General features: G+C 47.5%; 1 protein-coding gene across 1 annotated transcript in view; it reads left to right on the top strand.

Moving 5' to 3' along the window:
* USP34 (ubiquitin specific peptidase 34) overlaps positions 1-13,143 on the top strand; it is a 600,284-nt gene that overhangs the window by 578,523 nt on the left and 8,618 nt on the right. The window contains exon 74 of the mRNA XM_082250967.1: positions 5,773-5,852. Within this exon, the coding sequence (XP_082107093.1) occupies positions 5,773-5,852 (80 nt within the window). The remainder of the gene's footprint in view (positions 1-5,772; positions 5,853-13,143) is intronic.

Raw genomic sequence — 13,143 nt, 5'->3', positions numbered from 1 at the left:
AGCGGAGATGTTCTCCCTTCCCACTTACTTTGACAACATTGTCGCATAACAGTGGGGTTGTCCAAAACGCACTCTTGTGGTCCCTGAGCGTTTTGCTATGCGGTAACCTTATAAGGATTCCCTGCTTAAAAAGTGGACAGTCCCACCTGTAGTGGACTCACTGGTTTCCAGGTTAAATAAAGCTACCTTAAAGCGGAGTTCCACCCTGGATTTTTTTTTTTTTTTTTTAATACCCCCGGGACAGTCAGGGCTAGTGCATTCCACAATGGCTAGCCTCTGATCTGTCCCGGGTTGCACTTACCTGTTAGGACAAATACTTACCTTGCAAACGTCTTGTCCAGCGCTGCCATCTCAGATGTGGGCAGCTTGAAGCCAGCGCGTCCTCTTCGGCGTCTTCTTCCGCCTTCTTTGGTCCCACGATGCTCTGCGCCGGCCCCGACGTCACTTCCGGGTCGCGCGCGTCATCCCTCCACAGCTTCTGGGCATGCCCAGAAGCTGTTTAGAAGGGGATGACGCGCGCGACCCGGAACTGACGTCGGGGCCGGTGCAGGCGCAATGATTCCTGGGAGCTATGACGTCCAGCTCCCAGGAATCATTGCAGAGCCAGGAAGTGACGACGGGCCGCGGCCGAGGAAGGAGGAAGAAGGAAGTAAGGTAAGTATATTTTCTTCGCTACGAGGTAAGTAAAAAAAAAAATAATATGCGATTATCCATTTCTTTTTCAGGTGACCCGGAGCGAGAAGATGGAGGTAAGTATAAAAATAGGGTGGAACTCCACTTTAATTCTGGTTGAGGAGTCCTTGGCCTTTAAAGACTTGGTTGAAAGGAGAGTGGAGGCTCTGGCCCGCCATATATTTCATTATGGCTGGTTTGGCTTAGGCAGGTATTTATTATTGCCCTAGTGTCGCAAACTCTGACAAGTGGGCAAAATATTTACGCCGGGACCTGGATAGGAAACTGCTTCCCCCTGCCTTTGCGGAGCTGGCGGATCAGTTGATCCAGGGTCTGCGGTTTATCTGTGATGCCTCTTTGGATGCGGCTCTTTTGATTTTAGGTTGTCTGTATCAGCAGTGGTTCTTCAGCGTCTTATCTGCCTGATACTGCTGGTCTGCGGACCAGACTTCTAAAAACGCCTTATCTGATCTCCCCTTTATAGGGGGTCGCCTTTTTGGAGCTTCCTTGGATGACATCATTATTGGTGTCACGTACTCTTCTTCCACGGGCTACGGAGGGCAAGGAGCCCTGTCATAGATGTGGGCCATTCTCCTCGACTCATAGGAGGCCTTTTTCCTCCATCAAGGGATAAAAGTCCTTCAGGGTCTCCCCCGGAGGTTCCAAGAGGACCTGGTCATGCAAGCCACGAGGGCTCTTGTAGACCTGCGGACAAGGCTTCCCCTGCAAAAAGGGACGCCCTTACCTGTACCTGGGGTGGGGGGGCGTCTTCACTGATTTCTGAATCCGTGGACCTCTCTGGTACAGGTCAAGTGGGTCAACCAAGTAATTCGGTCCTGCTACAAGATCAAGTTTGTCTTTTCCTCCTTAAAGATTCTTTCCTTCCAACCTGTACTTGTCCCCAGATCACTTACAGGGTCCCTTTGGGGCAGTGCAAGACTTGTTCATGGGTTGATTGTCCCGGTTCCGGCTTCAGGATGTTTTCAGGGGCTTTACTCAAACCGGTTTACAGTTTCCTGAAAAGAAGGCAAGGTACGTCCAGTTCTGGACCTCAAGGCGCTAAACTGCTTGGTGCGGGTACAGAAGTTCAGAATAGAGTCAATTTGTACGGTAGCGGTGTCCCTACATGTGGGGGATTTTCTCGCTTCTGTCGACATCAAGGATGCCTACCTTCACATTCCAATATGTGCCGGTTACCAGCCCTTCCTCCGATTTGCCGTTGGCGAGGAGCATGATCAGTTTGTGGCGTTTTACCTTTGGTCTCGCCTCCGCTCCTCGGGTCTTCTTAAGTGTTGACCCCGGTGCTAGCATTGTTGCGTCAGTGGGGGATCGTGGTGCTGGGGTACTTGGACATTCTTCTGCGAGTCTTCCGACTGCTCTGATGGACATCTTGGAGATTGCTTTGCGATCTCTGAGGGAGTTCGGTTGGATTCTGAACCTTCAGAAGTCTGCTTTGGTTCTGTCCACAAAACTGGACTATCTGGGTTTGATTCAGCCTCAGCCAGAGTATTGCTTCCTCTGGAAAAACTCCAGAAATTGCAGGAGGCAACTCTGCTTCAGTTGTCCAGAAGACGGTCATCCCTCCGGGCCTGCATGCAGGTGCTGGGGCTGATGGTGTCTACCTTCGGTGCGGTTCCGTTTGCACAGCTCCAAATGAGATCTCTGCAAAAAGATTTGTGTGACATGGGACAAGAATCCACAGTCTCTAGAGGTGGCTTCCTTCTCCAGCACTGCGACAGGGAAATCCTTCTCCCCCTGTACTTGGGCGGTTGTCACCAGGAATGCTAGCCTGTCCGGGTGGGGAGGCATCTTCGGCACAGCTTGTGCTCAGGGGTTCTGAACTCGGGAAGAGTCCAGACTGCCCATCAGTTTACTGGAACTTCGAGCGATCAGACTTTGTTTGGATCATTGGACAATTTGTCTTCAGGGGGTGTCCAGTATGAATTCAATCAGAGAATGCCACGGCCGGGGCTTATGTCAATCACCATGGAGGACCAAAAAGTGTCCTGGTGGATTGGGAAGAAGCCAGCATTCTAAGGTGGGCAGAAAGATTGTTCCAGCCCTCTCTGCTGCACACATTCCATGGAAGGTGCAGAGGTTTGTGGCATGGTCTCGGGATCCTCTGACTGATGCCACAGACGCATTAGGGTCTCCTCGGCATCAGTTTCCTCTGATTTTATGCCTTTCCCCCTCTCAAACTTCTGCCAAGACTCCTGTGCAGGATGGAGGCAGCAAGGGATTCCGGTCTTTCTAGTAGCTCCAGACTCGTCTTGTCGGTCTTGGTACGCCGATCTGAAACGGCTGGTCACCAATGCTCCTTGGAGACTTCCTCTAAGGGAACATCTGCTGTCCCATGGGCCAAACTCCCATTCTGCTTTACAGTCACTGGCTTTAACGGCTTGTCTGTTGAAAACCAGGTGCTGAAGGGTAGAGGTTTGTCTGAATCGGTGATTCCTACGCTTTTAAAGGTTAAAAATCTACCGCTACCATCCTACTTGGAAAGACATATGTTGCGTAGTGTGAGTCTTTTGGGGTTCTCCTGCGCTTCTTTTTTCGGTGGCTCGGATCTTGGCTTTCCTCCAACGGGGGGGGGGGGGGGGTTTGAGCAGTGCCTGGCCTTGAGTACCATCAATGACTAGGTTTCAGCCTTAGCGATTTTCTTTCAACGTCCATTGGCCACACATTCCTTGGTGCGTACCTTTATCCAGGGAGCTTGACACTTGGTTCCTTTACTGCTGTCTCCATTACCGCCATGGGTCCTCAAATTGGGGTTGTCAGTTATCCAGGAATCTCCCTTCAAAAATATTGGGAGGTTCCCCTACTTACGTGTCCCACAAGGTGGCCTTTTTGGTGGCTATTACTTCTGCGTGCAGGGTGTTCGAGCTGGCGGCGTTGTCTTGTTCACCTTACCTGCTGGTTTACAGAGCTAAGGTGGTTCGTCCCTGTCCGTTGTTCTTTCCAAAGGTCATCTCTGATTTCCATTTGAATGAGAACATTGTGTTTCCTTCCCTATGTCCCAGGCCTAAACTTCCTAAGGGAATTGCTCTGCATTCCCTGGATGGGGTTTGGGCAATCAGGGTGTACCTAGAAGCTATGGAGTCTTTCAGGAAGTCAGACTCAATGTTTGTACTCGCCGTTGGACCTCGAAAAGGGTTGGCCGCTTCTGCTGCAACCATTTCTGGATGGATCAGACAGACAGTGATTCGGGCCTATTCAACTAGGGGTCAGGTTCTTCCTTTCCCTGTTAAGGCACACACTACTAGGGCGCTTAGTGCCTCCTGGGCCTTCCGTTATCAGGCATCAGTGATGCAGGAGGTTTGCAAGGCGGCCATCTGGTCGTCTGTGCACACTTTTACAAAGTTTTATAAAGTGGATGTGTTGGCATCTGCGGATGCTTCTTTTGGCTGCAAGGTTTTGCAGGCTGCTGTTTAGAGGACCTGGTCCTCTTTGAGGGTGTATTGTTTTTTTCAAGTGAGCTCCAGTGGTTATGGTTGAGCCTCATGTTACCTGGTTGACTATGGTTAGCCTTGGGAATTTTTTCTGCTGTTTTCCCACCCCCTCATGTTTGACACTGCTTTGGGACGTCCCAATGTTAAGAAGAATCAGGAGCTGTGTCCGTCAATGAACGAAAGAGAAAATTAGATTTTTGACTTACAGTAAAATCCATTTCTCTGATGTTCATTGACAGACACAGCACCCACCCCTCTGTGGAGTTGGCTTTCTTCTGACACTGCTTGTAACAAAACTAAGTGCCTCTAACTGAGTGTGGGTGTATACCCGCTGGGGCTGCCCATAGGCATAGTCAACCTTTTTTCTGCCTAGTGTCATCCTCCTGTAGGGGGCAGTATAACCCAACTGTTAAGAAAAATCAGGAGCTGTGTCCATCAATGAACATCAGCGAAATTGAATTTACGTTAATTCAAAAATCCAATTTCTTGACTTACCAAAAAAATCAATTTCTCTGATGTTCATTGATGGACACAGCACCCGCCCCTCTTTGGCGTTGGGTTGTTTTTCTTCTAACACTGCTTCTTTAAAAACTGAATACCCATAGCAAGAAGTAGGAGAATACCCCCAGATCTGCCCCATAGGCGTGCTCAAGCTTTTCTCTGCCTAGTGTCCTACTCCTGTAGGGGGCAGCATAACCTACAGTCATGAAGACGAAGAGCTGTGTCCGTCAATGAACATCCGAGAAATGGATTTTATGGTAAGTCAAAAATCCCATTATTTTTATGTGGAATTGTAGTTTGCGCTTATCCTGAGGTTGTCTTTTGCTGTTTGTCGGGGCCATGCTGATGTATAACTCTTATGGTATTAATTTTTTTTTTTTTTTTTTTTAAATTCAATTTTTGTTTTGTCATTTGACAAGTATCAAGTTTGTACTGTTGAAAACTAAAAAAAAAAAAAAAAAAAAAAAAAGGTCATCGGTACAGATGTGGGGTCCTTGATGTAATATGTTTTTCTTGTCAGTTTTACCAGAGCATTATCTGTGGGTATGGCATGTATATTGTAAGTTCACTTCTGGACAACTATAATTTAAGTACAGTTGTCCTTTACCAGGTAGGCTGTAATCAGAAGGGTGGGGGGGTTCATTTTAATATTTAAAAAAAGTCCAATTGTCCTTTCAGGAGCTGAGGTTCTACTTTTTGAAATAAGACTGTATCTAATGGAGCAGCACAAAACCCCAAACAAAAATACTTGCATAGGATGAAATGCACAGTGTCCCAGCCAGTATTCTGGGGTCGCAGCATAAAAAATACACACACTGAGGTTGATTCACTGAAGGCAAATATACTGCGGACTTCAACTGCATTTGCGCTAGATCTAAGGGGGAGCGCTGCTGATTTCTATCATCCAATCATGTACAAGTAAAAATGCTGTTTTTTTATTTTCCTTGCGGGCCAGACTGCAGCTTGAATTCCAGAATAACTTAAGACCCAACTATAGGATCGTGAGTTTGTAGGCATCCAATGTGGTCCAGACCTTGAAAAACTTGTCATGGGTACCTAAGAGGATGCTAGACAGTTTTTCATCAGTCATGGAAGCCCGTATATTGTCATTTTCAAGTTCAGGCTCAATTTTCTTTTACCTTCTTTACAGGTATCCTAATTGCATATGAAGGGCTCTCTTTACATCTTGCATTATTTCCTAAACTCTGGACAGAATTATGCCAAACACAGGTATGTTAATGTGTTGCATGAACAAGTAAGTCTTAAAATGCACATTTTATGAAGACACAATTTAATTTATATGGGCCAAGCAGTAGCTGTAATAAGCTTCCCATCTCCATTAACATTTCCATAAAAAAAATTTGAAGGGTGTATTGTGAAAACTCAGACAGGAAATCAGATTTTAACCGCTTTAGCCCCAGAAGGTTTTACCCCCTTAATGACCAGGCCATTTTTTGCTATATTGACACTGCATTACTTCAACTGACTATTGCGCGGTCGTGCGACACTATACCCCCAAAAAAAAATGTTGTCCCTCTTTTCTCACAAATAGAGCTTTCTTTCGGTGGTAATTGATTACCTCTGATGTTTTTAATTTTTTTTTGCACTATAAACAAAAAACGAGCGACAATATTTTTTACTTTCTGCTATAAAACCCAGCCAATTAAAAAAAAAATTTAAATCAAATTAATTTAGGTCAATATGTATTTTGCTACATATTTTTGTTTAAAAAAAAAAAAATATCACAATAAGTGTATATTGATTGGTTTTGCACAAGTTATAGTGTCTACAAACTATGCAAATTTTAATTTATTTATTATTTTTACTAGTAATGGCAATCAGCAGGACTGCAACATTGCGGCGGACAAATCAGACATCTGACACTTTTTGGGGACCGGTGACACTAATACAGTGATCATTGCTTTAAAAAAAAAAAATGCACGATTACTGTACTAATGACACTGGCAGGGAAGGGGATAACGGGGGATCAAAAGGTTAAATGTTACCCTAGGGGGTGCTTACCAGCTGTGGGGGAGGGGGAGTTGCACTGATTAGGGGAAGACAGAGATCCAGGTTCCTGCTTAGCATCCATCTTGTCCCCTTGCAGAACGGCAATCTGCCTCATTTGCATACGGCGGTCTGCCTCTCCCGGGGATGATCGCAGGTGGGCGGCGGACATCCCCCCTAGCCAATCACCGCGCGATCGCACCATCTAGTGGTTGTTGAAGGAAAATAAGTACAGGTACATCATTTTGCACAATAGAGCCACATTGCCGCAGTAATGATTGAATAATCAGTCAGGGCAGATCTACTCTCCCCTAAATGTTGAGAAGGGGATAATTAAAAATTATCCCTTGTTGTGTAAAAAAGTATGTGCTCAATCCCTAAAGTGCTAGTGCTATCTTGCAAACAATCACTCCCACATAAATGTGATAATTCAGTGCACTGAATGAAAAATAAATAATGCATATAAAAATACAATTATGAAACTATAAATTCTTATAATGCATAAACATATACTGTGAATACAAAATCAAATGTCTTTGTAGAGTGATCAATAAAAACAGCAGCCACAAAATTTATCACAAAAGGCGCTGGTGGAAGCACTGATTGTATCTGTGCGTGTGACCTTGAAGATGGTGGACGCAGGTGCAGCTGCGACAGAGGTGCAGGTTCCCTTTGGCACTCACAAGCCATCTAGAGCAGCAAAGGTTTGACAGAATTGTCACTAAAGAGTGGGGATGACCAAATCGGGTCCGGGACATATGAACAGGGATAGCGTCCATGATGATGCTGGGTTTGAATTCTCTGCGCTCCTCAGGTTGGTAGGGTGCGTCCTTGTGGGGTCCCTGTTATCTTTCTGTCTGCTGATAGGTACCCCGAGCCTTGAGGGGGATCCTTTTAGTGGTGCCAAAAGATCATATTTGTACTGCACGGTCTTCCTTTCCTTATGTAGCCTCAGGGTTACATCTCTCCCACTGACCCCCTCATGGAAGTGGCAGGTCCCTCAGAACCCCAGCTACCCATGGTTGCACTGATGGCGGTCCTGAAGTCCTTAGTATCGCCAGTGGAAATGGCATGTGGGCAAATGCCCAGGAGGAAGCGTCCCCTGCTCAGTCTGTCTCATCTGATTCTGAGCCGGATGCCGCCATTTACGCGGCTCGTCCAGGGGAACTTAATATAACCCCTGATCCATCCGATATTGAGGATGATTCCTCCATGGTTGCAGCAGGGAATGAAAAGCCACTGGTAGTTACTGCAGTGCGTGAGACTTTAGAGATGGAGGATGCGGCTTATTTAGCCACGGACGTGGCTGTGTCGTTTGGTACGCATAAGTTGCATCGTGTGCCTTATTTTGACAGGTTTTCCTGTAAAGAATGGAAACAACCAAAATTACCCTTCGTGGTCCCCAAATGTTTTGCTGTACTTTACCCTTTTGAGGAGTCACTTTTAAAAAAGTGGACCCTCCTGTTTCCAGGTTGAATAAAGCAACCACGATCCCAGTAGAGGAATCCCCTTCCTTTAAGGACCCCGCTGACAAGAGCGGAGGCTGTGGCATGCAGCATGTTTACTATGCCTGGTTCGGCATTGCCGCCAGTCTTTGTCTCATCCCTGGTGTCTCTGACCCTAACTAAATGGGCCAAGCTTTTGCGCCAGGGCCTGGGGGTTGAGCAAGTCCCTGCTGCTTATGTTGATTTGGCGGACCAGTTGGTCAATGGGCTGCAGTTTATTGGTGATGCAGCTTTGGATACAGCTCCTGTGCTGTCCAAACTTTCTGTTTCAGCGGTGGTGATTAGGTGCGTGCTGTGGCTTAAGAATTGGTCCGCAGACCAAGCTTCTAAGAAAGCCCTTATTGATCTGCCCTTTCAAGGCGATCGCTTGTTTGGGGCTACCCTGGATAACATCATTAAGGGTATCATGGGAGGGAAGAGTACCTTCCTGCCACAGTCAAGGAAAGGTAAGGAGCCTTGCCGCAGACGGGGGCCCTCCTTTTCAGCCCATAGGAAATTCTTTCGTGCTTCTGGGACGGAGAATAATGGAAATGGCTCTTTTAAATCTTCCCTAGGAGGTTCCAAGCAACCTTGGTCTGGTAAGCCTAGCGCTAGCTTCCCCGAACCAGCAGACAAGACTCCTTCAGCATGAAGGTCTGCCCTCACCCTACCCCCTGGGAGCGACTGCGGGCCATTCTGGATCACAGTCTCAGCCAGAGATTCCGTTTTTTTTTTCAAAATCTGATGTCTAAGGTAGATTTTGTCATTGCTAGTGCTGCCAGCCGTAAACGCCATCCGCCCTCACCTCCATCAGCAGGGTCGTTGGACTCTGAGATAGACATGGACCACCCTGAGGGGTCGGTGTCGTTGCATTCTGATGGTGAAGAGGACCTGTCCTCATCAGCCGTCGTGCGGGGAACCAGCTTTGGTGGAAGCTCTGATAGTTTCAGTGCACGAAACTTTAAAATTGGCTGATGAACCCACAGCACTGGGTACGCAGGTGTATTTTGGCTCCCGGAAATCCCATTAATCGGGCAAGGTGTTCCCCTGTCCAGAATTGTTTCATACTATTGTGCATGAACAATGGCGGTGCATTAAGCACATGTTAGTGGTGCCTAAGTGTTTTGCACGCTGTTACCCCTTTGCAGAGGCAGTGTCTAGGTGGACTGTACCACCAAAGTGGATCCCCCAGTATCCAAGTTGAATAAAGCGACTCTTGTACCAGTGGAAGAGTCTCCAACTTTTGCGGACCCAGTGGATAGACGGGTGGAATCCTTGTCCCACCATTTACACGTGGTAGCAGGTCACCTATTAAAGACTACCTTTGTGAATGTTTTGGTAGCGCAGACTGCTACAGAATGGGTGAAGTTACTTAAAAGTTACTAGGAAGCTGAACGGCTCCCCCCCTTCGGTATTGGAACTACTGGACCAGTTTGCTCAAGCCCTGGTGTTCATCATGTGTGATACGTCCTTGGATTCAGCCCCGTTAATGACCATGGCGTTGACAGTGGGGATTGCCATTAGGCGCATGGTGTGGCTATAAAGCTGGTCGGCCCACCAGGCTTCTAAAAAGGCCTGGACTGATCTTCCCTTCTCAGGGGAGAGGCTGTTTGGATCCTCTCTGGACGAGTTGATCAAAGGTGTTGGGGGATAGGAGCACTCATCCTCCCAATCCTCTAAGTGCAAGGCGCCACGTCCTAGGCAGGGGCCTTCCTTTTAATGCTTATAAACATCTTTTTCGTGCCTCCGGGTCGCAAGAAAAAGGTAAATCATTCAGATTTTCTGGGAGTTCCAAGAAGCCATGGTCTGGGAAAGCAAAGACTGGCCAGTATAAAGGCCCGTACACACGTACCGATTGTCGGCCGTAAATATTCAGCCAATGTCCGATCGGCCGATTGTAGGCTTGTTAGTATGATGCTTCCGACAACCGACTGCGACTTTTTGGCCGAACAAAATCTGGTCTGCATGCTATAAAATTTTTGTTGGCCAACACCAGAACGGCCGATTGTTCGTCAGTCAGTACAGATTTCGGCCGACAAAAGCCAGATGAGCAAGACTGGGCATGCTCAGAGAAGAAAAAACACACGGAAAGTTAACCATCACATGACATCACTTCTGAAGTTGGTTGTTGTTGGCCGACAAAATTTGTGTGCAGTCTTGAGCACTTTTTTAACCAACACGACAGCACTGGACAAAAGACGGCCGATCGTTCGGCCGACAATCGGTGCGTGTGTCGTCTGCCTGAAGGGGCGCCCTCACCCGATTCTGGGTTGGGGGGATGTCTTTGTTTCTTTCTGGAAGCCTGGACCTCCTTGATTCAGGACAAATGAGTTCACGAACTGATCCAATCTGGGTACAAGATCGAATTCTGATCTCGCCCGTCGGACAGGTTCTTCCCGTCCGTCAGACAGGTTCTTCTCGTATAATCTTTGACTATCTCTAGTTCGATTAAGGGACTTTCGAGGTGCAGTACAAGGAGTGATTTTACCGGTTCCTTTTCAGGAACGTTTTCAAGGGTTTTATTCAAACCTCTTCACCATGCCCAGGAAGAAAGGCAAGGTGCGTCCCATCTTGGATCTCAAGGCCCTAAACCGCTTTGTGCGGGTACAGAAGTTTCGGATATAATTCATCCGCACGGTAGTGGCATCACTACACCAGGGAGATTTCTTAGCATCTATAGATATCAAGGATGCATATCTACACATCCCTATTTACGCTGGACACCAGCGGTTTCTTCTCTTTGTGGTCGTAGAGGAGCAATATCAATTTGTGGCGTTACCCTTTGGTCTCGCCTTGGCTCCCAGAGTGTTTACCAAGATCTTAGCAGGGGTATTGGCATTGCTGCGCCAGCGGGGGGATTGCAGTACTGTGGTACCTAGACGATCTCCTGTTGAGAGCAAACTTTCCTTTATTCTTGTTGGGTTATCTGACGGTCTCTGTCAGAGCTCTGCAGGAATTTGGTTGGAACATCAATTTTAAGAAATCCGCGCAGACACCTGTCTTGAGACTGGATTATCTGGGCTTGACTCTGGATTCAGCCTTGGCCAAGGTGTTTCTTCCCATGGACAAGCTGCAAAAGTTGCAGGCGGCGATTTGGTTGTTGTTGGCGAACAATCTGTCCTCTCTTCGAGTTTGCATGCGGGCCTTGGGTCTGATGGTATCAACCTTCAAGGCAGTTCCATTTGCTTAGTTCCATACCAGACCTTTGCAAAGGGAGATTCTTGTCAAATGCAACAAGGATCCAAAGTCCTTGGACTCTTTGATTCAGTTAAGCCACAACACAAAGTCTGCTCTGTTGTGGTGGATTCAGTCTCCAGCACTATGCCAGGGCAAGTCCTTCCTCCCGTTGTTTTGTACAGTAGTGACCACGGACGTCAGCCTATCAGGCTGAGGCGGGGTGCTGGGGAAGCTCTGTGCCCAGGGTACCTGGACAATGGAAGAGTTGAATGTTTTGGAGCTCAGAGCAATAAAGCTTTGTCTGAGCCATTGGACGACTCATCTGCAAGATTGTTCGGTTCAGATTCAATCAGACAATGCCACGGCTGTGGGTTACATCAATCTCCAGAGGGGATTGATGTCCTTGGCTGCCAAAAGTGTCTTGGCAACCAAGGAGGTGGCCGAGATTCTGGCCTGGGCGGAAAAATTTATTCCAGCCCTCTCTGCTGTACACATTCCAGGTGTGGAGAACTGGCAAGCGGATTAACTGAGTCGTCAGGTGTTGGATCAAGGGGAGTGGTTCCTGCACCAGGAGGTGTTTCATCTCCTGTGTGTTCGGTGGGGCACTCTTCTCGCCTCAACAAGAAGGTTCAGAGATTCTTAGCCAGGTCTCGAGATCCTCTGGCCGACGCTACAGACGCTCTGGTGGCTCCTTTGGGTCAGTATCGGCTAAATTATGCCTTTCCTCCCTTGAAACGCCTGTCGATGCTTCTGCGCAGGATAGAGGTGGAAAGCATTCCGGTCATTCTGGTGGCCCCAGACTGGCCTCGCCAGTCTTGGTATGCAGACCTAGTAAGACTGGTCGCCGATGCTCCTTGGAGACTTCCTCTCAGGGAAGATCTGCTGTCTCAAGATCTGATCTTCCATCCTGCTTTACAGCCGCTGGCTTTAACGGCATGGCTGTTGAAAGCCAGGTGTTGACAGATAGAGGTCTTTCTGACTCTGTGATTCCTACGTTATTGAAGGCTAGGAAGTCGACTTCTAGGAAGATATATCATCGTACATGGAAATCGTATATTTCATGGTGTGAATCACTGAAGGTGCACCCTCGCTTGTTTTCAATAGCTAGGGTTTTGGTCTTTCTGCAGAAAGGAGTTGAACAGCGGTTGGTTTTGGGCAATATCAAAGGCCAAGTGTCTGCTTTGGCTATATATTTCCAACGCCCGTTTGCTACACATGCTTTGAATCGTACCTTTATACAGGGAGTGCCCCATATGGCTCCTCCTAGAAGGTCCCCGCTACCGCTGTGGGATCTCAATTTGGTATTATCTGTTCTTCAAAATCCTTCTTTTGAGAATATTCGGGAGATTTCTCTGCTTTCGTTGTCCCAGAAGGTTGCCTTTTTGGTGGCTATCACTTCCGCTCGCAGAGTATTTGAACTGGCAGCGTTGTCCTGCCGCCCACCTTATCTGGTGATACACAGAGATAAAGTGGTACTTCGACCTAATCAGTCATTTCTTCCTAGGGTTTTTTCTGATTTTCATCTGAATGAAGACATTGTGTTGCCTTCACTCTGCCCTAAGCCCAAACATTCTAAGGAATTTGCGTTTGGATGTGATTCGGGCGATCAGGGTATATCTGGAGACCACTGAGTCTTTTAGAAAATCAGACACTCTTATTATCCTTACTGAAGGACCTCGTAAGGGATTGGCTGTGTCTGCGGCGACCATATCCAGATGGATCAGGCAGACAGTACTTCAGGCTTATTCACTGCAGGGTCAGGTTCCTCACGGTGAAGGCACATTCTACAAGAGCGCTAAGTGCCTCTTGGGCTTTTCGCCATCAGGCGTCGGTGCTGCAAGTTTGCAAGGCGG

This window comes from Pelophylax lessonae (assembly GCF_965119305.1).
Source record: "Pelophylax lessonae genome assembly, chromosome: 3".
NCBI classification, from domain to species: domain Eukaryota; kingdom Metazoa; phylum Chordata; class Amphibia; order Anura; family Ranidae; genus Pelophylax; species Pelophylax lessonae.
The sequence above is the reverse complement of the archived record's forward strand: the minus strand, read 5'-3'. Positions and strand labels throughout refer to the sequence as shown.